Source organism: Dama dama, chromosome 14 (assembly GCF_033118175.1).
Source record: "Dama dama isolate Ldn47 chromosome 14, ASM3311817v1, whole genome shotgun sequence".
Taxonomy (NCBI): Eukaryota; Metazoa; Chordata; class Mammalia; order Artiodactyla; family Cervidae; genus Dama; species Dama dama.
In genome coordinates, this window is record NC_083694.1 from 76567806 (window position 1) to 76595011 (window position 27206).

General features: G+C 38.4%; 1 protein-coding gene across 1 annotated transcript in view; it reads right to left on the reverse strand.

Annotated features, from left to right (window-relative positions):
- Positions 1-15915: 15915 nt before the first annotated feature.
- Positions 15916-27206, reverse strand: part of LOC133068910 (patched domain-containing protein 3-like) — a 36701-nt gene continuing 25410 nt past the window's right edge. The window contains 4 exon segments of the mRNA XM_061159822.1: positions 15916-17420; positions 19889-19929; positions 19931-20023; positions 26297-26418. Coding sequence (XP_061015805.1) covers positions 15916-17420; positions 19889-19929; positions 19931-20023; positions 26297-26418 — 1761 coding nt within the window.

Consider the following 27206-nt stretch of genomic DNA (forward strand, 5'->3'; position numbering starts at 1 on the left):
TGTTCATCACCAACTCCCGGAGTTTACTCAAACTCATGTCCATTGAGTCAGTGAGGCCATCCAACCAGCTCATCCTCTGTCATCCCCTTCTCTTCCCACCTTCAATCTTTCCCAGCATCAGGGTCTTTTCAAATAAGTCAGTTCTTTGCATCAGGTGGCCAAAGTATTGGAGTTTCAGCTTCAACATCAATCCTTCCAATGAATGTTCAGGACTGATCTCCTTTAGGATGGACTGGTTGGATCTCCTTGCAGTCCAAGGGACTCTCAAGAGTCTTCTCCAACACCACAGTTCAAAAGCATCAATTCTTCGGCGCTCAGCTTTCTTTATAGTCCAACTCTCACATCCATACATGACCACTGGAGAAACCATAGCCTTGACTAGACGGACCTTTGCTGGCAAAGTAACATCTCTGCTTTTTAATATGCTGTCTAGGTTGGCCATAACTTTCCTTCCAAGGAGTAAGCATCTTTTAATTTCATGGCTGCAATCACCACTTGCAGTGATTTTGGAGCCCATAAAAATAAAGTCAGCCACTGTTTCCACTGTTTCCCCATCTATTTGCCATGAAGTGATGGAACTGGATGCCATGATCTTAGTTTTCTGAATGTTGTGCTTTAAGCCAACTTTTTCACTCTCCTCTTTCAATTTCATCAAGAGGCTCTTTAGTTGTTCTTCACTTTCTGCCATAGGGTGGTATCATCTGCATATCTGAGGTTATTGATATTTCCCCTGACAATCTTGATTCCAGCTTGTGCTTCTTCTAGACCAGCGTTTCTCATGATGTACTCTACTCTGCATATAAGTTGAATAAGCAGGGTGACAATATACAGCCTCAACGTACTCCTTTTCCTATTTGGAATGTCTGTTGTTCCATGTCCAATTCTAACTGTTGCTTCCTGACCTGCATACAGATTTCTGAAGACGTAGGTCAGGTGATCTGGTATGCCCATCTCTTTCAGAATTTTTCACAGTTTACTGTGATCCACACAGTCAAAGGCTTTGGCATAGTCAATAAAGCAGAAATAGATGTTTCGCTGGAACTCTCTTGCTTTTTCCTTGATCCAGTGGATGTTGGCAATTTGATCTCTGGTTCCTCTGCCTTTTCTAAAACCAGCTTGAACATCTGGAAGTTCACAGTTCATATACTGTTGAAGCATGGCTTGGAGTGTTTTGAGCATCACTTTGAGATGAGTGCAATTGTGTGGTAGTCTGAGCATTCTTTGGCATTGCCTTTCTTTGGGATTGGGATGAAAACTGACCATTTCCAGTCCTATGGCCACTGTTGAATTTTCCAAATTTGCTGGCATATTGAGTGCAGTACTTTCACAGTATCATCTTTTAGGATTTGAAATCGCTCAACTGGAATTCCATCACCTCTACTAGCTTTGTTCATAGTGATGCTTCCTAAGGCCCACTTGACTTCACATTCCAGAATGTCTGGCTCTAGGTGAGTGATCACACCATCGTGATTATCTGGGTCATGAAGATCTTTTTTTGTATAATTCTTCTGTGTATACTTGCCACCTCTTGTTAATACCTTCTGCTTCTGTTAGGTCCATACCATTTCTGTCCTTTATTGAGCCCATCTTTGCATGAAATGTTCCCTTGGTATCTCTAATTTTCTTGAAGAGATCTCTAGTCTTTCCTATTCTATTGCCTTCCTCTATTTCTTTCTTTCTGTCTTTTTTTTTTTTTTTGCCTTCCTCTATTTCTTTGCATTGATCACTGAGGAAGCCTTTCTTATCTCTCCTTACTATTCTTTGGAACTCTGCATTCAAATGGGAATATCATTCCTTTTCTCCTTTGCTTTTTGCTTCTCTTCTTTTCACAACTATTTGTAAGGCCTCTTCAGACAACCATTTTGCTTTTTTGCATTTTTCTTGGGGATGAGGTCCCATTTATTTATTTTTGTTTTATTTTTCATGATTCTAAGAGGTAGGTCAAAGGAAAACTTGCTGCATTTTATGTCAAAGCATGTTCTACTTTTTTCCCTTAAGAGTTTCATATTTTCTGTCCTTTGGTTTAGGTCTTTAATTTATTTGGAGTTTATTTTTCTGTATGCTGTTAGGCAGTGTTCTAATTTCATTCTCATGACCATTTCTTAAAAAACCTGCACACTGTTCTTCATAGTGGCTGCTACTAATCCACCTTTTCACTAACAGTGTGGGAGGGTTCCCTTCTTTCCACACTGTCTCCAGCGTTTATTGTTTGTCAGCTTTTGGACAACAGTCATTGTGAACCATGTGAGGAAATACCTCATTGTAGTTTTGATTTGCATGTCTCTAATATTTAGTGATGTGGACATCTTTTCATGTGATTCTTTTAAAGGGCGTGAGTTAAACTTACCTCTTGAAATTGGCCACTTGAACGCCTGCCTTGTTTTGATTTTTTCTTCAGTGACACCCAGGACGTTTCTTGAAGGCCGGTGTCTTACCTTCAGCCCCTTGACCCCTGTGCATTAAATGCCCCGCAGCGCTGCTTTCCACAGTGTTGGTAAATTAAAAGGCCACGAGGGGGCAGCACTTCTCCATGGCCCACTCCTCCCCGCGCCCGCCCCCCCCCCCCCCCCGTAATTTCCTTGTTATTTTATGTTGGGATATTGTTGATTTCTGATGTGTTTGTTTCAGTTGTGCAGATACATGATTCAGTTATGCATAGTTGTTTATCTATTCTCTTTGGGTTCATTTTCATGTATAGGTGATTACAGAGTGTTCATCAACTTTCCTATGCTATTCACTAGTTATGTTTTGATCATCTATTTGATATATATATTTCTGTGTATATGTTAATTCCAAACTCCTAATTTCCCCCACTTGTTTCTGAAGGTTGGGGGCTCTGCAGACGGCAGCAGGCACCCTAGGTCCACTGTGGGGGCACGCTGCCTGCCATCTGCTCCTGGCTCCCTCAGCACAGGACACTCAGCCTTGGTGCCCAAGCCAATCAGGCTCCAGGGATAGGACACCAGCCCAGGTCACCGTGGCCTGAGGGAAATAGAATCAGCATTTCTTGTTCCATATTTTTCTGTTTTTACCCTATGATTTGAACTGGAGTATATAGGTGAATTACAATCTTGTGGGGCTTTTTTCCCTTTTCAGTCTAATGCAACTTAATTTTCTTGGTGACTAGAAGTTTCTTTTCTAAATCTGTTGGGCTGTGTTTCTTTGGGAAAGAACTTCATTTGTATCTACTTTTAGGTTACACCTAGAGGTGATATCACCTGATATGTGTCTCTCCCTGTCTCCCTTACTTCACTCGGAATGATTATCTCTACTTTATTTCCTGTGGCTGGATTTGGCATTATTTCCTACTTCCTTATTGTTGAGAAACATGTGCCCCGTCTTCTGTTTTTATTCATCTGTAATTTCTACATTTAGCTTGCTTCCCAGACTTGACTATTGTACGTTGTTGGGCCAAGATTGCATGGGTTCCCATGTCTTTTAAATTTTTTAAAAATTAAAAAAAAAGTGTTGTCCCTTACATTACCAAGTATGTGACAAAATAGTTATGTAGCGCCCCCAAACTATGGTCAGATTCATGACCCTGAAGGGGCTCTGCCATCTACCTCTACAAAGATTGAATCACGGCCACTGAAGCTGCTGACCTTCAACACCCCTGAAAGGAGTTCAGGATGGAACTTAGAAATGGGGCACTCTGCGCTCCAAAAACAAACAAACAAACAAACAAAAAACACCTGCAGAAGAGGCCTTCAGGTAGTTGGACACTTTTGGGAGGAGATGTTTATGACCTCTGATTCTTGTATCTTCTCAAACCTGGAGAAACACTAACATTACTGACAGTAACAGCCACTTTGGCTGTTAAGAAAAAAATTTACAGTTAAAGTCAAAATAGAGTAGCTATGGAAATACCTAGGTGACACTGCGGTGTGACTTCAGACAAGCCCTTGTGTTGCTGAGAACCTGAGTTTTCGAGCTGTGTCAGACTGAGGATGCCATCAGCCATTCTGAAAACCGAGTCTGCTAGCAGCAGGTGACTGCAACCTTACTTTTTAAAGGTCTCTTCTTGTAACTTTATATGTTTAGACAAGGAAATTGCTCTGGATCATATGTTGACAAGAAAAAAACAAATGTGTAATGACCAATAACCACATTAAAAGTTAAGACATACATTGATAAACCTAGACAACTGGCTACCTGGCTACATGTCCCCTCAAAGTGTTAAGTCTAAATTAGGATTCAGGCTCAATTTCAGGCTTAGTTTTTTTCTAATTTGTCTATTAATGTTCAGGTTGTTATTCCTCCAGCTATTTCTGGGTCCGAATGGCTCCATCCCTTTGGACAGGATGACCGAAGCACTGACCCTTTCTGGACCACAATCAAAATCGTCCTCAAACGTAACTTGTTTCTTACCTTTTCTTTGAACCCTAGTTACAATAACTCTTTTGCTGATCTATGGCCTCTATTTTGTTAAACTACCTATTAAGACTTATCTCCTCCAGATGACAAAATATTTATTTCAAGATAATAATGATGCGGAAAGAAAACCCACGCCCCCAAAGAGGTTACAGCCACTCCTCCGAACAGATCCTCTGGGAATAACCACAAAAGTCACCCTGGGGCCCCTTAATAAAACAGGGTTAGGGCTCCATGACCCCGATTAGATAGGATCTATGAATCCCATGTCAGCATTGAAGTTATGAAAGATTGACCATCTGTCTCATCACCCCAGTAAAGATTTCTTGGGGTTCATGTCTCTCAAGGAAAATTTGAAGCAGGAGAAAGATGGGCCCCTGGGCTGAACAGCTGGTGATCGTCAAACAGAGCAAAACTGAGATCTTGTCCTCAGCCAGACAAGAACAAGAATGAGACCTATTTCCCTTTCTCCATTGATACGGAGGACATAAAATGATGGGGGAATTGGTTGCAGTGAAAAGAAAAAAAAAAGGAGTGAGTTTTTTCCTTTTCCTTCCTGAGAACAAAGAATATAAAGAGCACAGTGAACAGGCCTGAGCATTCCTAGTTTTATTTTCTTTTTCTTTTTTACTTTAGCTGCTCTCCACTCTGCATGTCGGTAACCTGGTGTGCTTTTCCGCCTGCTCACTCTGCAGGAGTTGCACCTCACACCCAGAGGCCTTTGCTTACCCCTACGACGGCCTTCCCCTTGTGGTTACACCTCAGAAAGGAGGCTGCAGGGCCCCTGAAATGTCAGACTCAATTACTGGGTAACTGATGCCAGCCTGTGACTATTCTGGGGAAGATTCTAACACATTTGCTCCTCATCACCAGCCCCTCACTGTGTGCCCTTGCCTTATATAAGCCTCATGGAGGGGGGCTACCGTGTTCCCCCCTCCACTGGCTGAGGATTGAAGCCACCTCTCTATCTCCTCCAAGCTCTGTATCTGTATATTTTTATTCAGCTTCGGTGGACAAAGAAAGCCAATATTATTGCCAGGAACACTTTAATGTTATTTTTAAGTTATTTTAAGTGACATTGTCCTAAGTACATTGCGAACAACAGTGCAGGAGGGTTCCTTTCTCCCCACACCCTCTCGGGCATTTATTCTTTACGATGTTTTGAGGTGGCTAATCTGATGAATGTGCTTGCCTCATTGGACTTTGATTTGCATTTCTCTAGTAATTAGTGATGCTGAGCATCTTTTCACGTGCTTATCTGCTGTTAGCTTTCCTCAGAGAAATATCCTTTTCAATCTTTGGCCCATAAAGAAAGCTGAGTGCCAAAAATTGATGCTTTTGAACTGTGGTGTTGGAGAAGACTCTTGAGAGTCCCTTGGACTGCAAGGAGATCCAACCAGTCCATCCTAAAGGAGATCAGTCCTGGGTGTTCATTGGAAGGACTGATGCTGAAGCTGAAACTCCAATACTTTGGCCACCTGATGCGAAGAAGTGACTCATTGGAAAAGACCCTGATGCTGGGAAAGATTGAAGGCGGGAGGAGAAGGGGACGACAGAGGATGAGCTGGTTGGATGGCTTCACTGACTCGATGGACGTGAGTTTGAGTAAACTCCGGGAGTTGGTGATGGACAGGGAGGCCTGGAGTGCTGTGGTCCATGGGGTCGCAAAGAGTCAGACACAACTGAGCGACTGAACTGACTGACTGACTGTTACCGAATCCAAGCTTGCTCTGCTTGCTACCCAACAGACCAATGAATGGGAACTGAGGTGTTGAGGCATGGAATATGACTTTATTCGCAAAGCCAACTGACCAAGAGAATGGCAGACCAGTGTCTCAAAATAACCATCTCATTGAATCTGGATGCCAGTTTCTTTTATAGATCAGAGATGGGGGAGGTGGGGAAATAAAAAGGCCCCTTCCCTGTTCACCTGAAACCACAACATTGTTAACTGACTGTATCCCAATACAAAGTAAAACGTTTAAAATTTGAAAACAATAAAAAATAAAAAGACCATTCATCTTGCAAATATCTCCTAGAATGGCCCACCTCAGGGAGGGCATGTGTTAATTTCTTCCTTCTTACCGTCCACAGGTTGACAGGGTTCTGAACAAAGGCACTTCAACAGTCAGCCAGATGGGCAGAATTCTCTGAGGCAGGCGATTATCTATGACTATAATAACAAAAGCAAAGGAAAGCAAGTCAACGAAGCAGTTCCAACATGGAGTCAGAATTGCCTCTTCCCAATTCGGCATGTGTGGCTTAAGAATCTTCCTGTTTCTCTTCTTCTTCAACTTGGGTATGCTCCAACCCAGGAACTAGAACAGGAAGATGGAGAAGAGGAAGTCCTGTGATTGGAGAGGCCTGGTAATTCTTAAAATGGTGTGTCCTTTTCACTTTAAAAGCAGTTTTTCTATCCTCCTCTCCCTTCTCATTTTTGTTTTCTAAGAGAAATGGTTTCCTCTCTAGAAGAACAAACTTATGAGGTAATTTGAGTTACTCATTGTGGTAAGTCTCTTTACCATCTGGGGTCACCTTTCTCCTCCTTAAATCTCTGCCCAAGCCCCAGGGGTCCCAAGGAGCAGGGCCCATTCTCTGCCTGGCTTGGGCTCAGCCTGTGCTCTGACAACCAAAACATCTCTGCAGTGGCCCCACACAGGTCTCCAGTTAGCTTAGGACCCTGACCCGACACCCAGAGTACACAGGCAGGTCCAGACTTGAGGCTCGGGTCTTGCTCCTCCCCACCACTACTCTTTCTGGAGCCGCCCCAACCCACTCCTTGAGGTGACCCCGGTGCTGATGGCTGACTGCAGAGAAGCCTCTCAGGCTGACAGTCATGTCCTCGCCCCGCCTCTGATTCCACTTCTTGTTCAGCTTCACTTCCTGCTCTGGGCTCCCTTCAGCTCAGGGTCCCCTCAGGACCATCTCTAGAGAGAAAAGCCTCACTTCCAGGAAGGAAAGCCCATGTTCTCAAACAGGACAGAAGGTCAGAAAGGAGCTCCTGGATGGAGCACCCATCTCCTCCTACCCAACAGTTTCCTGGAGAAACTCACAGCGAGTCTGTTTGAACCTGGGCTGGAGCTGCGTTGGTGGGCACATAGTAACCTTGAGGCAGGAGATAGGGTAAAGCAACTTGAGATTGATTCCACATGGACAAAAACTTCAAGATGAGATAGTGGGACAATTAAGGGAGGAGACTGAGCCCTGCCCAGACCACATATTTCTCATTCTCGGGAGACCTTGCTGACCACACATGTGCAGAAACGCTCTTAGGAAGTCACATGGGGAGAGATGTCAAGGGATGCTCTACCCACAGGCCTTGGCAGTAGAATCCATCTTGGCTAAGAGATGGATGTGTACAAATGGGAGGATCCTGAGATATACTGAATTTAGGCTGTGAACTAGGTAAATGATTGGCCAAAGGAAATCCAGAGACATACCCCATAAAAGTAATTCAAGTTACTACAAGAGTAGAACTCAGCCCTCTCTCTCTGAATCCACCCGTGTGTGTGTCCACATGCAATATACTGTTTTTCCTCCAAATACACACTCTCCTTGCTTTACTACTTTCCATCTTCGAGGAAGTCCTTTCCTGCAAAGCAGAAGGGCCAGGGCTCTTGTCACTGACCACTGGTCTCGTGGTCAGAGTTTGGTGTTCTCACTGCTGTGGCCTGGCCTCAGTCTCTGACTGGGAACCCAAGCCCCGCTTCAAGCCACTGCAGGCCGAGGCCACCCGAGATCAGCCTAACTCACCCCAAATTTGTCCCTGGTTCTCATCCTTTCAGGATACACTTAATACAAGACACACTTCTTTAAGGCAAATGAAATGAGTGCTGTCCTACATGGCTCACAGTTTACTGGGAGAATTTGGCTTGTTCATGGACACACACACACACACACACACACACCCCTCACACACAAGGCATAGATATTTCATGTATTCTAAAAAGGCAGCTTTTACCAACGGTATTTTTCACAGAACTAGACCAAAGAATTTCACAGTTTGTATGGAAATACAAAAAACCTCGAATAACCAAAGTAATCTTGAGAAAGAAGAATGGAACTGGAGGAATCAATCTGCCTGACTTCAGACTCTACTACAAAGCCACAGTCATCAAGACAGTATGGTACTGGCACAAAGACAGAAATATAGATCAATGGAACAGAGTAGAAAGCCCAGAGATAAATCCACGAACCTATGGACACCTTATCTTTGACAAAGGAGGCAAGGATATACAATGGAAAAAAGACAACCTCTTTAACAAGTGGTGCTGGGAAAACTGGTCAACCACTTGTAAAAGAATGAAACTAGAACACTTTCTCACACCATACACAAAAATAAACTCAAAATGGATTAAAGATCTAAATGTAAGACCAGAAACTATAAAACTCCTAGAGGCGAACATAGGCAAAACACTCTCCGACATAAATCACAGCAAGATCCTCTATGACCCGCCTCCCAGAATATTGGAAATAAAAGCAAAAATAAACAAATGGGACCTAATGAAACTTAAAAGCTTTTGCACTACAAAGGAAACTATAAGTAAGGTGAAAAGACAGCCCTCAGATTGGGAGAAAATAATAGCAAATGAAGAAACAGACAAAGGATTAATCTCAAAAATATACAAGCAACTCCTGCAGCTCAATTCCAGAAAAATAAATGACCCAATCAAAAAATGGGCCAAAGAACTAAACAGACATTTCTCCAAAGAAGACATACAGATGGCTAACAAACACATGAAAAGATGCTCAACATCACTCATTATCAGAGAAATGCAAATCAAAACCACAATGAGGTACCATTACACGCCAGTCAGGATGGCTGCTATCCAAAAGTCTACAAGCAATAAATGCTGGAGAGGGTGTGGAGAAAAGGGAACCCTCTTACACTGTTGGTGGGAATGCAAACTAGTACAACCGCTATGGAGAACAGTGTGGAGATTTCTTAAAAAACTGGAAATAGAACTGCCATATGACCCAGCAATCCCACTTCTGGGCATACACACTGAGGAAACCAGATCTGAAAGAGACATGTGCACCCCAATGTTCATCGCGGCACTGTTTATAATAGCCAGGACATGGAAGCAACCTAGATGCCCATCAGCAGATGAATGGATAAGGAAGCTGTGGTACATATACACCATGGAATATTACTTAGCCATTAAAAAGAATTCATTTGAATCAGTCCTAATGAGATGGATGAAACTGGAGCCCCTTATACAGAGTGAAGTAAGCCAGAAAGATAAAGAACATTACAGCATACTAACACATATATATGGAATTTAGAAAGATGGCAACGATAACCCTATATGCAAAACAGAAAAAGAGACACAGAAATACAGAACAGACTTTTGAACTCTGTGGGAGAAGGTGAGGGTGGGATATTTCAAAAGAACAGCATGTATACTATCTATGGTGAAACAGATCACCAGCCCAGGTGGGATGCATGAGACAAGTGCTCGGGCCTGGTGCACTGGGAAGACCCAGGGGAATCGGGTGGAGAGGGAGGTGGGAGGGGGGATCGGGATGGGGAATACGTGTAAATCTATGGCTGATTCATATCAATGTATGACAAAACCCACTGAAATGTTGTGAAGTAATTAGCCTCCAACTAATAAAAATAAAATAAAATTAAATTAAAAAGGCAGCTTTTACCTTTGGGGAGATAACCCAGAAGCATGGTTCTTAGGTAAGGCTTTGGGGAAGCTGGTAGACTTCATTTAGATATTTTTATTCTTTAACAATAGACATGACATTCTCCTTGTAAAAAGTTAGAAGTAAATGCATAGAATGAATAGTGAAAGAAAAGAACCCAAAACTCAACCCTAAAACTTCATTCTGTCTCATTCCTCTTCTATATAAATTTAAAAAGTGGGTGCTTATCATTACAAACTGTTTTCTTTACATTTGTAGGCATATCAAAATATATGCAAGTATATCTTTTTCATAAATACTACTACACTATCTCAGTATGCAGAATACATTTTTCACCAAATATGTCAAAGGATCTTAACATCTGTATGTAGACTTCTGTATGTAGACTTATCTTATTCTTTTTAATTGCTTTATAATTTTCCAGTGTATGGCTGAAACATAAATTAACCATAACCCTGCTGAAGCTGAAGCTCCAATACTTTGGCCACCTAATATGAAGAACCAACTCATTGGAAAAGACCCTGATGCTGGGAAAGATTGAAAGCAGGAGGAGAAGGGAGCAACAGAGGATGAGATGGTTGGATGGCATCACCGACTTGATAGACATGACATGAATTTGAACAAATTCAAGGAGATGGTGAAGGACAGGGAAGTCTGGCATGCTGCAGTCCATGGGGTCACAAAGAGTCAGACACAACTTAGCAACTGAGCAACTATTGATATATCTGTAGATTGTTTAGTGTTTTGCTGATATAAACAGTGCTAAGTGAGGGAATGTCTTTACTTAGAACATAAGAACTGTATTTGTGAGTTTTTTTTAGAAAGGGACTTAGTATGTCAAAGATATCCTCATTAAAATTTTTACAACTATTGAAAATTAAAATCTATGGAGGTTGTATCAATTTACACCCTCAAAAATAGTGTATGGTGTTCTGTTTTGCCACAGCCTTTCTCAGAAGGCCATTAAAGTGATTCATGCCACTGGTATCTTATTCTGATTTAATTCTTTTAACTTGTTGCTTAGACTAACCATATGTCTCTTTGGGATGTAGAAACTACAATCCTACATCTTTCACTGGTTTCCTTTTTCGGACAGTTACAATTTTCTTCTTGACTTTTTCCTGTGTGTTGAGGGCTCCCTTGTCTAACCTCTTTTTTCTAGTTGCTATGGCTTAAGTTTGTGATTGAATCAACTAATGCTTTTTTTTTTCCCTAATGAATTCAGGGCTTTGTGTCACAGCAGACAGATCTTTTTCTTTCTGAGATTATAATTATCTACCTTTTTACACTTAAATATTGATCCATCTGGAAACTTATTTTAAAGTAATGTAAAGTGGTTAAGAATCAATAATATTGAATGCTTGCTTCAAGCAAAAATTGTGCCCCCTTTACATAATATGGAATTTAATTGAAATATGGCTGCCCAATCAAGGACTGCATTTTCTAATTCCTTTGACTTACATGTGTGGCCACGTGACCAGTAGTCAGTACAAAATGTACGTGGGGGTGAAGTGTGTCACCTGTAGGCCAAGACCTTAAGAAGTTCTCTGTCCCGTCCGCCATCTGGACACAGGCAACAGAAGAGGCCATTTGGATTGCGACACCAGAAGTTGGCAGGAACCTGGGTCCCCGATTTACAGAGGTCAGGATAGCCACTCACTGACCAGGAACATCAACAGTGACTGTTACACAAGTGAGAATTAGACTCTCATTGTGGTGAGCCACTACAAGGTTGGGGTGTATTTACTGAAGTGGCCAGTGTAGCTTCAGTAATACAGAATCCAGAGAGGAGCTAACGTTCCTGAGCCCTTGTGTCTGAGCACACTTCATTGTATTCAGTGAGCACTCTGCCCACTGTCAATGAACAGGAAATGTTAGTTACATAATGTTCATAAAGGATTGGGAAGGGGGGTGGTTTATCAGTAGGTGACTTTCATAATTAACTACACATTAAAGTGAAAATTCTATTCAGTACACATGTGTCATCTACATCACTAGACTGGACTGTGGAAAAATCTGAACATAAAAAGCAGAGGTATATAAAACCAATCCAGGCTTATTTTAATTCATCTCTTAATAATAAGACTTCATTTAAAATAAGGCATCCAGTACAAACTTAAAATAGGTGGTATACCAGGATGACTGTAGGAACCAATTTTGGCTTCTGGAGACAGAATTCACAATTGTGTAGGAAGTTTATCAATGACCTATATTAAGCAAAATAGGCTTCATCTGTAAATGTGAACGGACAACCCAAGATTACACCTGGAGGAATACATGAAGAAGGAGGAGATGAGCTAATAAAACACCTAAAGTGACTGAACAACAAATATTTGGCAATTGAGATTTTGTTAAAAATATTCAGGCATGATAGTACACAGTTGTTTCTCTTAGCTGCCCAGTATCAGACAGAGTTTACAAATGCTTGATTCATCGTGGAACTGCTTTGAAAAATCAAGCTGTTGCCCTGCAAATTTATTGATCTAGTTTGTAAAACTGTGACTAGTTTCTGAATAGAGTCCTCTACTCTTTTTTGTTGCAGTTTGTTCAAAATCAGTGTGAATAATCAAAATGTTCAGTGAGGGGAACACCATAGAAACAAAGTTTTGAAGACCTTAGCAAAATGACTCCTGAGAACATGGTACAGAAACAGGAAGTAACGGAACTTGTCACATGACAGTGCGGGGCAGAGCGACAAGATCAGAGAGGAGGGGTGCGGTGTGCCTGACTGAACCCTCATATCTGTGGCTTGTAATTTCATACTTTGTGAGAAGAGTTTTTGAATGAGCTTCCATTTGGGGGTATATTTACATTCTATAATGAATAGAATGAAATTGAAAAGCCCTATTATTTTGTGACATCTCTGTTTTGTTTGGCAAAGTATTCAGGATAATTAGAAATGGAGACAATACTGTTGAGGAGTTTTGTGTTATATTTGTCTAAGAATGAGTCTTAATGAAATAAAAATTCTATGATGAAAATATTTGGACTAAAATATTTAGACATTTCCATACATAAAAGCATAATTATGTACCTTCACTGAGAATTTTCCTGAGCTTACCAGGAATCTCAACATATGTAGAAAGAGTTAATTTTTTCAACAAAATATGGGCTACAGAGAAGAGATTTTTGAAAGTGTCAATAAATTTCAATTTATTAATGATAAAATACAATCTTGGGGACTATTACCATTTTATGACAACTGAAAATAATGAGAACATATTTATAATTAAAGTCACTGAAGGAAAGGGGAGAGACAATGTGGCAGAAAAACATTTGAAGAAATAAAGGCTAAAATATTTCCAAATATGATGGAAAATATCAAGTCACAGGTCCTAAGTGCTTAAAGATATCTAAGAAGATTTAATAGAAAAAAAAAACACATATAATCTCATCATAGTCAAATTGCTGAAAACCAGTAATAAAAAATATTAAATGAATATGGAGGGAAAAAAGGCACATTCCATAGAGAAGATCAATATGAAAGTGAAGACTGAATTCATCAGCATTGCATCAAGAAGACAATGCAATGACATATTTAAAGTGTTGAAAGAAAAAAAGTCTTCTCAACTTAGAATTCTATATCTGTTTAAGCAGTTCTTCAAAAATGAAGAGAAAAGAAAGATATTGTTTAATTCATGGTCAAAGAAGAAATCACAAGGGAAATAGCTTATTTTAGAACGGATGATAATGAACATCTCTCATAAAAAAAATTTTGTGGATACAGTTAAAATAGTAACTAGAAGGAAATTTATAGCCAATTGGAAAAATGGCAAATTCCATACAAAACAGACATACCAAAATTGACCCAGTAAGAAAAAGAACATCTTAATCCTTCTATTTGTTAAAGAAAGTGAATTTGAAATAAACATCCTTCTCAGAAAAACTCCACGCCCAAAGACTTCACTAGTGAATTCTACCAAACATTTGATAAGAAATGAAAAAATGATATCAACCATAGATTATATATTTCAGAGAACAGAAGAGGAAGAATATTTATTGGCTTGTGTCCTGATACCATGACCTGAGAAAGGCGTTACAAAAAAGGGAATTGTAGACCAATATGCCTCATGAACATAGGAACGAATATCACTAACAAAATATTAACAAAAACAGCAATATGTGAAATAATAACATGCTTTGACCTAATGTGAATTATTCTAGGAATGCAAGGTTAGTATAAAATGATTCCATGTAAGTTGATTTGATTTAAAAAAATCATTCAGTGTAAGTTGTCACATTCCACAGACTAAAATAGAAAAACAGACATGGTAATCTCAGTTGACAGACAAAATCTTGACAAAATTTAATACCCATTCATGTTAAAACATGCCCTAAAACTAGAAGTAGAAAGGGGCTTCCACAACCTGACAGAAGATGGCTATGAAAACCTTCCAGGTAATCATTATATTTGATGAAATATTGATTCCATTCCTCACAAAGCTGACAGCAAGGCAATGATGTCACTATGTTTTCCTATATTTTCCTGGTTTTAAGCCTGTGCAATAAGGTAAGTAAGAGATAAAATTTATGTAGGGAGAAATAAAATGGTCTTTATGTGATCTTGACATAATTGCATAGATTAAAAACTACTAAAAAAACTAAAAAAATCTACATGAATAAATGAACCTAAAAAGATTACACATAATAAGGCAAGTATACCGAAACCAATTGTATTTTTATGTACTAGTGGAAAAAAATGAAAAAGGGGTTTAAAACATTTACAGTGCTAAGAAATTAATATACTTGGAAAGTAAATCCATGTATATCTATAAGGTACTTCTAAAAGACATGAAATAAGATAATAAGTAAGACACAAACCATGTTCACAGATTGGAAGATTTCATATTGCTAATATATCTATTTTCTCCAAATTGATCTGTAGACTCACCATGACCCAATTATGATCCCAGAAACATTTTTTTGATAAAAGGACAAGTGATTCTAAAAGTAGTATCTAAATGCAAAGAACCTATAACAGCCAAAGTAATTTGGAAAGGAGGGAAAATGCTGGATAACTTACCTGACCTAATTTCCATAATTAATATAAAGCTTCAGTAATCAATACAGTGTGGTATCCACTTTATTACAGAAAAACAGATCAATGCACAAAAATAGAGCCACACATAAATTGTCACTTGGTTCTCTGACAGAGGTGCCAAGTCAGACCCTCTGGTGACAGGATAGTCTTTTCACTAAAGATGTTGGATAACTATAATGGGAAGAAAACGAACTTCTACCCATACTTCCCAACAAACATAGGTCTATGATTCCTATGTAATATAATGTAAAATGTAAATATGAAACTATTAGCTTTGAGAAGAAAATATAGATGATTTTTTGTGATCTTGGATTAGGCAAAGATTTCTCAGAAAACACTAACCATAAAAAAAAGATAAACTTGATTCCAAAACTTTAAAAACTTCTGTTCATCAAAATACACCATAAGAAAATGCATAGAAAAACCCCAGACTAGGAGAATAAATAATAGTTACACTTTTACCCAATAATGCATATGAGAAGTACAATGAAAATAATATTCCATTTTAGAGTATAATACATAAAATATTTTAATTCCAGGCATAAACTACTAATGATGAAATAAAAGGACAAATAATTGGAAAGTTATGCTTGATTATACAATCATATACAAGACCATAATAAAGATGAAAACACTTCTTAAATTAGTAAAAATATTTTAATGTGAGACATTAATTTTTCTCAGGATATTTTAAATAACATTTTAAAATGGTATTTACAAGCCAAAAAAATGCCTTTGTTTTTAGTTTATTGACTATTCTTAATAGTGCATTTTAATCAGATTGGATTGGGCCAATCAGGAATTCTATAATTGGTCTTTGGTTTGTTAGTGGCTATTCAAAGTAACTTTCAAAAAAAGGTTAAGAATACTGGGATAAAAATTAGACCATGAGCAGCTCCAAATACCATCACAAGAAACATAATCTTGAAAAATGTCCTGAAGATGTATGCTTTAGCTGCAGACAGGACAGACACCCCTATTATTGTTGAAACTGCACTTTGTAACACAGGGTAGCCTAGCAGATACAGTGCCTCAATGGCTTTTCGGTCTACTGAGGGCTCTGAACTGGAAACAAATGCATAGGAAATGTGAGCAGAAAAGTCAAAAGAAAACCCTATACAAATGACAAGATTAATCATGAATATGGAATCAAGGTTGACATTCCAGAAGGCCATAAAACCTGTGACACCCACAATCACAGAAGCAATAGCAAAAGTTACCCACAAAGAACACAGGGGATGAGGAATTAACAATAAGGAAACAATGAACATAGCTGCTGACCCAACAACCACATTTCGAACAGTGTTTTCTGCTATTGCAGAATACTGATCAAAATATATGAATGCCGGGTTGTACACCATTAGGGGAACGTCACACTTCTCAGCCATGTCTTGGAACTGGAGTAACATCAGCTTCTTATTGGTTGAAGAAGAAATACCTATGGTTTGAATGAAAGCCCGGGAACAAATGATTTCCTGTGATGATGTTACATTAATATCATATGCAAAAAGTGGAAATTCCATTAAAAAAGTGGGAATATTGCTTAGAAACGCTGTCTTATCATTTATATCTTGACGGAGGTTTTCCATATATTTTATATATTCTCGTAACCAAAACTCTGTAAGGTTTTTATCTACATACTCACTGTTTTCAAAATTTGCCAGACATTTTTCCAGTTTTTGCCTAGCATTTTTATCCCAGTAGTCAAGAGCCTCAGTAACGATAACCATAATGCTGGGACCATAAGTAGAAAAATGGTCTTCTTCTACATTAAAATATGGTGTGATGTAGGAGTCGTCACTTGCCAAAGTTCGGAGGTCTAAACCTTCCTGCACATGGAAACACCCATATACACTAGCTATGATGTACGAGACATATAGGAGCACCACAAAAATCTTGGACTTGGTGCTTATGAGAAAAGGACCAAAACAGTCTCTAAAGAACAGATTCATTGGATGGATGTCAGCTTTATATTCATCTTGGAGAGAATTGCAAGGGAGGCAGCAGGAGTTTTTTAATGAGGAACATTTTTGGTCAGGTGTTTCTGGCTTCTACAACCAGCGTAGACAGACTACTTCTCTTTTCCCATCCAGGGCCATAAATGCTCCAAAACAGGTGATGTTATAAAAATAACAGAAGAGCAGGGTTGTTCCTGTATAGATGCAAAAGTATTGAACGGATCTGAAAGAGGTCATAATTCCTGTGTAGAAGGCCAGGACATTGGTGACAGTGGTGATGGTAATGGATACTGCCACTTTTGAATAGACATCAGACATCCGCTCGCTTATGTTATCCATGAGGCTGGTCTTCTGCCAGGCAGAAATCATGATAAACATGTCATCGACCCCAACACCTGTTAGAGAAAGAAACAGTCTTTGTACTTTTTAACATGCATTTAAAATTAACCAGATCAACTCAAACCATTTTCTTTGCTTGTCTCTCAAGGTCTCATTGATCTTGCGGAGTCTGGATACTGCTTTCTCTGACGCCTTCTCTGGTTGCCGCTGAATCCACAACACAACTCATCACTCCTTGCTCTGTAATAGCTCTGCACTTTGTACACATAGCACAGTACACTCTACTCCTAGTCATCATTCAGGGTGTTTCAATGAAGAGTCAGGAAACCTGGCTGACTGGGTATTAGGTGAAGCAGGATTAGCCATGCATCTCTGATTCCATCAGAACATTTGAGAGACCATTTTCTCTTATAAACCATTTTACTCTAAGGCACTAATACTGAGTTAGCATCCTGTTGTTTAAAATATGAGCCGGATTTATCTGTTCTCCAGTTAGCATCTAGCTATCAATGTGGTATGATTTTAAAGGTACCTCATAGTTTGTACACACACACACACAGATATACATACACATGTAGTTTTCTGTTAGTGTGGTTCTGACACCCGAGAACACTGTCATTCAAACTGCACTTGCCCAGGTTAAGGCATTATGTCAATAAAATGCAGGTACTCTTGAGATCAGAAATATGTACCAAAGTAAATCTTAAGAATCCTTTACACAATAAGTGAATACTAAAGTAACCCGTCTCTTCCACAGTGACGTTTCCTGATTGATTTGGAATAAAGAGACCAGGAGAACATTTGAGGACTGTGAAGTCATCACTGAAGGTTAGGAGAGGAGGACCACAGAGAAGAAAGGGGATCACCCAGGACAGCCTAAGCACGTTGCAGATAAATTTCACTTCCCTCAAGCTTCCTACCGCTTTCACTCCTGTACACCTGTTTCTGTGTGTATTGATACAACATCAATACTTGGAACCAAGTGCTGATTGATTTTATGATCAACTTTGGAAGAGCTTCTCCATGGATTACACGGGAAGGTACTGGGAATTGCACTTTGCCTCTAATTCGGATGTTCTGTGTGTATGGTCTGGCAAAAGGCTTGCAGTGACAGGCTTGTGTAGTCTGTCACAAACTGCATCCTGACACGCCCCCTGCAGCCAGCTTTCTGGATTTTGCTTGCATTCAGCTGGACAAAGGGCAAGAATCTGAAGTACTAAGGACCACAAATAAACTCATTGATATGCAACAGGTATTTAAAAGCCGGTTTTATTATTTATGGAACTTGGCTCAGATATTGTCCTCACACATTTCTTGAGCTACTGAAATCACAGCCCCCCCCAAACATGCACCCCTACACTAACATGTCTATGTATATACAGATAATATGAAGACGTTGATATGAAATCAGTTGTCTACACTTTAGTTGTTTATGGCTGTGGGAACATTGAGTGCTTAAGCGTGACTGTGTGCTAGGAAGGCATACATCCAGGGCACAGTTCCTCCCCTATCTTCCCTAGGAAACCAATGATTAATTCTTCCAAGTTGCTTACCACCCAAAATAGAAACATATTTGCCTTCTTATGCTTATTGTAAAATAAATCCTGAAAGTACAGGCAAATACAAAGAAAACCTTTAAACAACTGTAATTCCAGCTGTCAAGGATAATCCTTGCTAATATTTTAAGTATTATCTATCCAGAATTTGCTCTATACAAATATACATGCATATTTGTGTATCTCTCTGTTTTAAACAACTTGTTTCATAACCAGCATTTTTCATTTAACACTTTATATCTACCTCTTTTGAAAGACTGAATAGGATTCCAAAACTTTAATGTGATATGAGCAGATCAATCCCATGTTGATATAAGATTAGCTTGTTTTTTCCTATTCTAAATCACACTAAAATGAACATGTTTATTTTATTTTGTGAAAACCTGTCCAATAACTAGTACAAATTCCCAAAAGTGGAGTTGGCAGGTCAAACATATTCCATTTTAGATTTTTAAGTCTTTTGAATTGTTGCAAAGTTATATCTTAAAAGTGCACCAATTTACAAATCTCCCTCAGCAGAATATGAGAGAGTTCACTTGCATACCACCTTCCCCAAACCTTCAATCTTGCTATAATATTCATTAATCTAATAAGAAGACAAAGTATCTCACTTTTGGTTTAACTTGCATCCCTTGATTAATCGAAAGGTCAAATATTTCTTTCTTACATTTTCAATGATTAGTATTTTGGATTCTGTGTGTGTGTGTGTGTGTGTGTGTGTGTGTGTGTGTATGTGTGAAATGCCTGTTCATGTCCCTGGTCTGCGTTTTTCCATTTGGGGTGCCAGATTTTTCCAACCCTAAAGGCATATAATTCCATTTGATTTTCTTTTTCTCCTGATACCTCATTTTGGATCTATAAAGTCACCTACATATAATTATTTTGCTTAATCTAACACAATACCCTTCTTTTACCCACCCCACACCCCCACACACACAGTGTGCAGCCTCACGCTTTGTTTTACTCACCTAGGATAAGAAATGGTGAATTTGCAACTATGAGCACAAATGTAAAACATCAGGCCAAAGCCGCTTACCACTGCCAAGGCAACAGAAATGACTCCAAAGACTGCAACCCACATTTTGTTTCGTACACAGTCACACCTGTAAATTTGGAGGGAAAAGTCATGGAACTTGTGGTGGTAGCTTCCATACTGAAATTCCAGCAATTCATAACATTCTTGACTCGGACACCTCTTCAGAGCCCTCTTGGACAATAATCCCCATACCTGTCTGTTGGAGAACTTTAATTTCCAGGCACTAGCCCAGACCAACTGAACAAAAAAAAAGGGCGGTGGGTGGGGGATGGGGTTGGGACAGAAAAGTTGGGAATCTGTACTTTTACCAAACTATACTGGTTGATTCTTATGCAGTAAGCCAAGCATGAATCCACTGACTGGCCTTTCAGAGCCACAAAAAGATACTAAAACATTGCAAATAGATAATTCCACTCTGATCTCCAAAGGAGTGTGAACAGAAGCAAGCAGTATGAAAGTGCCCATGTCCAGGTACCTTCTTACCCACTTATGACTCCCATTAGCCATGAACACAATCCTAAATACCTCCTGTATGTCAAAGCTGGTTTAATATATATTGTGCCTAACAAAAAGAATGAAAGCCTCCTTCTAAAAGTTTTTCATGGTTCTCCTCTGCTAAAGAAGTGTGCTCTAGAAAAGAGGGTGTGTGTGTGTGTATGTGTGTGTGTGTGTGTGTGTGTGTGTGTGTGTGCTCAGTCAATCCAGTTGTGTCTGACGGCTTGTGACCCTATGGACTGTAGCCCACTAGGCTCCTCTGTCCACGGAAGTCTCCAAGCAGGAATAGTGGAGTAGGTTGCCATGCCTTCCCTCTAGGGGATCTTCTCCACCCAGGCATCAAACCCGTGTCTCCTGTGTCTCCTGCATTACAGGCTGATTCTTTACCGCTGAGCCACCAGGGAAGCCCAAGAAAAGCGGCTACTAATTGCAAAAAAAAAAAAAGTACCATATACTCCATTTGTAATAATACAACTTATGTCTATTTCTTGGTTGGACCAACAAAAATGGGAATATATATATATATAGCATTTTAAAAAGACTGGATTTAATACTTTAACTCCCCAACAACCACAACTTTAAAGTATTGACAACAATCTCTAGGTTTCTGTTTTACTTCATTGCCAACTGCTTCAAAACAAATGACTGACAGCTGCCTCTAGGAACTTTTAGTAGGAGAGAGAAACAGTTTGGTTTGAAGACTAGGAAAGTCAACTATGGAAATGGAGCTGCTGATTCCCAAAGAGCAAAAATATAACTAAAGACCTTATTCATGCAAGGCCACATTAAAATAACCAAACTTTCTTATTAAAACAACTATGTGTGCCTGTATTTCACTTTTTCTCAAACTGCTGGTGCTATCTGTTAAACTCAGGGCCCCAAATCAACATACATACATGCGCCAAAACAAAAGTATTTTGTTTTGATTACAAAACAAAATTTGATTACAACCATTACTTTCTTGTGGACTTCCCTAGAGCTCAGATGGTAAAGAATCTGCCTGCAATGCAAGAGATCTGGGTTCGATCCCTGGGTCAGGAAGACCCCCTGGAGAAGGAAATAGCAATCTACTCCAGTATTCTTGCCTGGAGAATCCCATGGACAGACAGGCCTGGTGGGTACAGATCCTGGGGTCACGAAGAGTCGGACACGATTAAGTGACTAACACATACACACAATACTTTCTTAAAGCAACAATATTGATTTACAGGAATAAGATAAAAGTAACACAAATGAACCTTGAAATCAGAATGATTAACAGGATAAAAGCTACATATGACATGCTTAGCCCTATTCCCTCTTTCAGGTTTCTGAATTGTTGGTATAAATTTTTCAGAGGATGGAGGGAGTGAAGTATATTATTGGCTAGAGTGATTTGACTTCGACTAGTTGCTGTGTTGACTCTCTAAATGATCCTTATTTTAATGTTCTATAGGCAATGGAAGGAAAGATGTGAATGCAGAACACCAGTGAGTACACTTGCAGATTTTCTAGTCCCCAAGAAGCACTTTGGTTAAGCAGTTTATCAGAATGACTTGGGAGAGTCTCAACTTTAGATTCCTGCAGTCCTGGAACACAGCTCTGCAGACTCTGATCTATAGTTTGTAGGGAAGTTGCAGAATCCATGTGTCTAAAAATTTCTTCATGTGATTCCAGTGCTCAGGCTGACTTGGGAATCACTGGCAGCAAAACGATCAATCAAGACAGCTGAAGAACTACACATTAAAGAAGGCATGAGACAGGAGCTCCCTGGGGGCCTCTGGTGGTCAGGACTCCTCAGTGCTGTCACTGCTAGGGCCCGGGTTTGGCCAAAAAAAGGGTATAAATGGAAGAAATGAAGGATAAGAGCTCTAACATATACAGAATATTAAATACTCAAACAGTAGAAATAAGTTCTTCCTTGTCAGCAATTATTTTAAATCTAAACAGATTAAACTTTCCAATCAAAAAGCAGATATTATCAGAATGGATAAAACAGCATGATTCAACTATATGCTATTTACAAGAGATTCACTTTAGATCCAAAGACATAAATAGATTGATAAGAGGACTGAAATAGATTCTCCATGTGAATAGTAACCAAAAGAGACTAGGAGTGCTTATACTGATAAGAGACAAAATAGACTATTTCAAAAACTGTTAAAAGTTTTGAGACAGAAGGAATCATATATTTATAAAAGGGCCAATTAATCAAGAAGATATAACAACTATAAACATAAATGGATCTCATAACAGAGACCCAATATATGTGAAGCAAATATTAACAGTACTATAGCGAGAAATACATAGCTCTGCAGTAAAAGTTGGAAAATTCAATACCTCCCTTTCAATAATGGGTAAAACATTTAGGCAGATAATCTATAAGGAAAATGAAAACATACAAAATACCATAAAACTTATGAGATGTAGTGACATCAGTGCCCAGAGGTAAATTTATATTGCATTAAAAAAAAGAGAAAAGCTCTCAAAACACTTTGTCAATTTAAACACCTTATGGAACCAGAAAAAGAAGAGAAGACCTAACACCAAGCTAACAGAAGGAATCAAATAAGAACAGTGATAAATAAAATTGAGAATAGAAAAACAACAGAGAAAACCAAGAAAGCCAAAAATTGGTTATCAAAAAAAAAATCAACAAAATTGAAAGACATTTATCTAGAGTTGATAAAGGGGAAAAAATACAAATAACTAAATGGGACATGAAAATGGGGACTTCACTACTGAATTTACAGAAGTAGAAAGGATTTAAGACATTACTATAAGCAACCCATGCCAAAAAACTGGATATCCTAGATAAAATACACAAATTCCTAGAAATACACAAAGACCTAAACTGACTCAAGATGAAAGTCTCAACAGAACATGTAAAAGGACTGTTCCACAGTCAAAAACCTCCCCTCACCTTCAAAATAAAGTCCAGGCTTGATGGCTTCACTGGTGAATTTTATCAAATTTGTAAAGAAGAATTAACACCAATCCTTTTCAAACCCTTCCAAAAAAACTTAAAGGAAGGGAACACTTCCTAACTCTTTTGATGAGGCCATGATTACACTGATATCAATGTCAGACTAAGATACCGCAAGGAAGCTACAAATAAGACCTCTTATCAATATAGACACAAAAATCCTCAACAAAATTCTAGCAAACACAATTCAATAAGCATATTAAAAGAAGTATACATCATGACCATATGGGATTTACCCCAGGAATGAAAGAGTGGTTCAACATGAGAGCATCAATCAATGTAATACAGCACACTAACAGAACAAAGGATAAAAATCCATATGAATCTCTCAAAAGGTACAGAAAAGGCACTTGACAAAACCCAATGTCTTTTCATGATAAAAACTCTCAAAAACAAAGAATGGAAGGAAAGTTCCTCAAAATTATAAAGGCAATTATGAAAACTGCACAGCTAACGTTAAACTCAATGGTGAAAAAAAGAAAGCTTTCCCTCTAAGATCAGAAACAAGATAAGGATGCCCACTTTCATCAGTGATATTCAAAGATGTACTAGAAGTGCTAATCAGAGCAGTTAGACAGGACTTTGAAATTAAAGGAATTCAAACTGGAAAGGAGGAATTTTAACTCTGTTTTCACAGATTGTATGATCGTACATATGAAAACTCCAGTGAATCCAAAGGAAGCTACTAAAGTTAGTAAACAAATTCAGTAAAGCTGCAAGATACAAGATCAACACACAGGATTCAGTTGTTTCTATCCATGTGCAATGAACAATCCCAAAAGGAAATTAAGAAAGTGATTTCATTTAGTGTTTAAAATAATGAAATACTTAGGAATACATTTAACCAAAGAAGTGAAAGACTGGTACATGGAAAACTACAAAACATTGGTGAAAGAAACTAAAAAAGACCTAAATTAATGGAAAGACTTTCACAGTCCATGGGGGGGGAAGACTTAATATTGTCAAAATGACAAACTCGCCTAAGGCGATCTACACATTAAACACAATCTCTATCAAAATTCCAATAGCTTTTATTCAGAAATGTATAGGTCAATACTCAAATCCATATGGAATTACAAGGAGCCCTGGATATTCCAGAATAACCTTAAAAAGAAAAAATAAATGGATGACTGAGATTTCCAGATCTCAAAACTTATAACATAGCTACAGTATTTAAATCAGAGTGGTACTAGTATATGGACAGACATAGACCAATGGAGTAGAACTGAGCATCTGGAAATAAATCCATATATCTACAGCCCATTGATTTTTGACAAGGATGCCAAATCCAATTAACTGGGAAAGAGCAGTCTTTTCAACAAAAAGCACTGGGATGACTGGATTTCCGCATGTACAAGAATGAAGTTGGACCCCTACTTCACATCATATACAACTATGATTAAAAATTGTAACCACCTAAATATTGCAGCTAAAACCATAAAACTCTTGAAGGAAACATACAGCAATTGCACATGACCTTACTTGTCAATGGAAGCTTAGATGTAACACCAAAAGCACAATTAGAAACAATAAAAATAAATAAGTTGAATTTCATCTAAATTAAAACCTTTGTACATTAATGGACATTATCAAGAAAGTAAAGAGATAATCTACAGAGTGAGAGAAAATATTTGCAAATTACATAACTTGATAAGGATTTAATATCCAAAACATATACTCAACAACAACAGAATTCAACAACAAAAGGACAAACAGCTTCACTAAAAATGGACAAGGGTGGGAATTCCCTGGCAGTCCAGTGGTCAGAACTCCAAACTTTCACTGCCAAGGGCCTGGGCCCAAGTTCAACTCCTGGTCGGGGAAATGAGATTCTTCAAGCCTTGGGGTGCAGCCAAAAAAAGGGCAAAGGACTTGAAAAGACATTTCTCCATAAAGGATATGCGTGTGTGCTCAGTAGCTCAGTTGTCTGACTCCTTGTGACTCCCTAGCCACCAAGCTCTTCTGTTCATGAAATTTTCCAGGCAAGAATACGAGAGTGGGTTACCATTTCCTTCTCCAGGGCATCTTCCCAACACAGGGATCGAAACCAAGTGTCTTGCATTTCCTGCACCAGCAGGCAGATTCTTTACCACTGCACCACCTGGGGAGCTCCAAAGAAGTTATACAAATAACCAATAACCACATAAAAAAGATAATCATGGTTAGAATGTAGAGAAATTGGAAAACTTACACATTGCTGGTGGGATACAAAATGGTGTAGCCTCTGTGAAAAATAGTTTGGTGGTTCTTCAAAAAGCTAACCAGTGAATTATCATACAACCCAATAATTCCACTCCTAGGTATATACTGAAAAGAACTGCAAACAGGAATTTAAACAGAGATTTGGACACCAGGTTTCACTGCAGCATTATTCACTATAGTCCAAAGGTAAAAATATTTCAAGTGCCCATCAACAGATAGGTAGATAAACAAATGTGGTACATACATAAAATGGAATATTATTCAGTCATGTAAAGGAACTCATGCTACAACATGGATAAATGTTGAAAACATTATGATAAGTGAAATAAGTCAATCACAAAAGGACAAATACTGTATGATTCCACTTCTATGAAATCTCTAGAATAGGCAAATTCATGGAAACAGAAACTAGATTAAAAATTAGCCAAGACTTGGGGGAGACAGTGGGGAGTTATTACTTAATGGTTACAGTGTTTGTTTGGGGTGATGGAAAACATTCATAAAGGGATAGTTGCGATGGTTGTGCAACACTGATAATGTAATTAATGCCACTGATCTGTACACTTAAAATGGTTTTTGAAATGACACATTTTATGTTATAAATGTTATATACACATTATATACATTACTACAATAAAATATTTTTTAGAGTTTAAAAAACTATTAAAATTGTTTTACCTGTAGCATGATACAATTGCAAATAATATGATTAGAAGGTAGGCCAAGTGAAACAAGGGGATCACTGTCATGGAAGTTGCCTCAAATTCCAGTTGCCTAGAAAGCGATGAAAAGTAGACAACCTGCCACAAAAACATATTCAGGTAAATGACTTTCAATTCTGATATTGTGTGTGAGTTACATATGATACTGAAACACTACAACTTAATAACTTAAACATTAAAATTCAGTGAAAAGTCAAAATATATGGATTATGATTTTAGAATAAAGAAGGTAATAAAGATTTGCTTCTTCCCACAAATCTCTGGCATGCTTTTCAAAGTTTCTTTCAAAAAATCTAAAGTTTAAGACTCCTGAATACACAAAATCTGAATCTTATATAAAACTGTGAAAGCATTAATAACTATAGACTTATAACTTTTTCTAAACTTCTATTCAGTCATTATCTTTTACTATTTTAATTGTACAAACATCATTTCAGACAGGCCTGGGTATTAAAAGACTTTTCTCAGAAGATATCTTCTCATTTTCACCAGTTTCATTCAGAGTATTAGGTCTGCCAGCCCCAAAATTACTGAGCAGCTAATATGTGCCTGGCACTACACTATAATTTACTTTTAAAATGCTCATCTTTCTGAAAAACATCATGGAACTTTCATTTAAAGTTTTGCTTTTTTATTCCAATGAACTCCAAAGTTTAGGGGGCTCCCAGAAACAGCAAAGGCTTAAACTGAAAGTAAGAATTACAGAGTAATTTGACCAGATAAACCAAACTAAACCTGAATATCAATGTCTGTACTGAACAGACCTACCCTGAGAATGTACCATTTGTGTTTTTAACCAGAACGTTACCAAGGATTTAAGATTTGTGGCATTCTTCTCCTTTTTTAAAAAGTCCTCTTTTTACTTT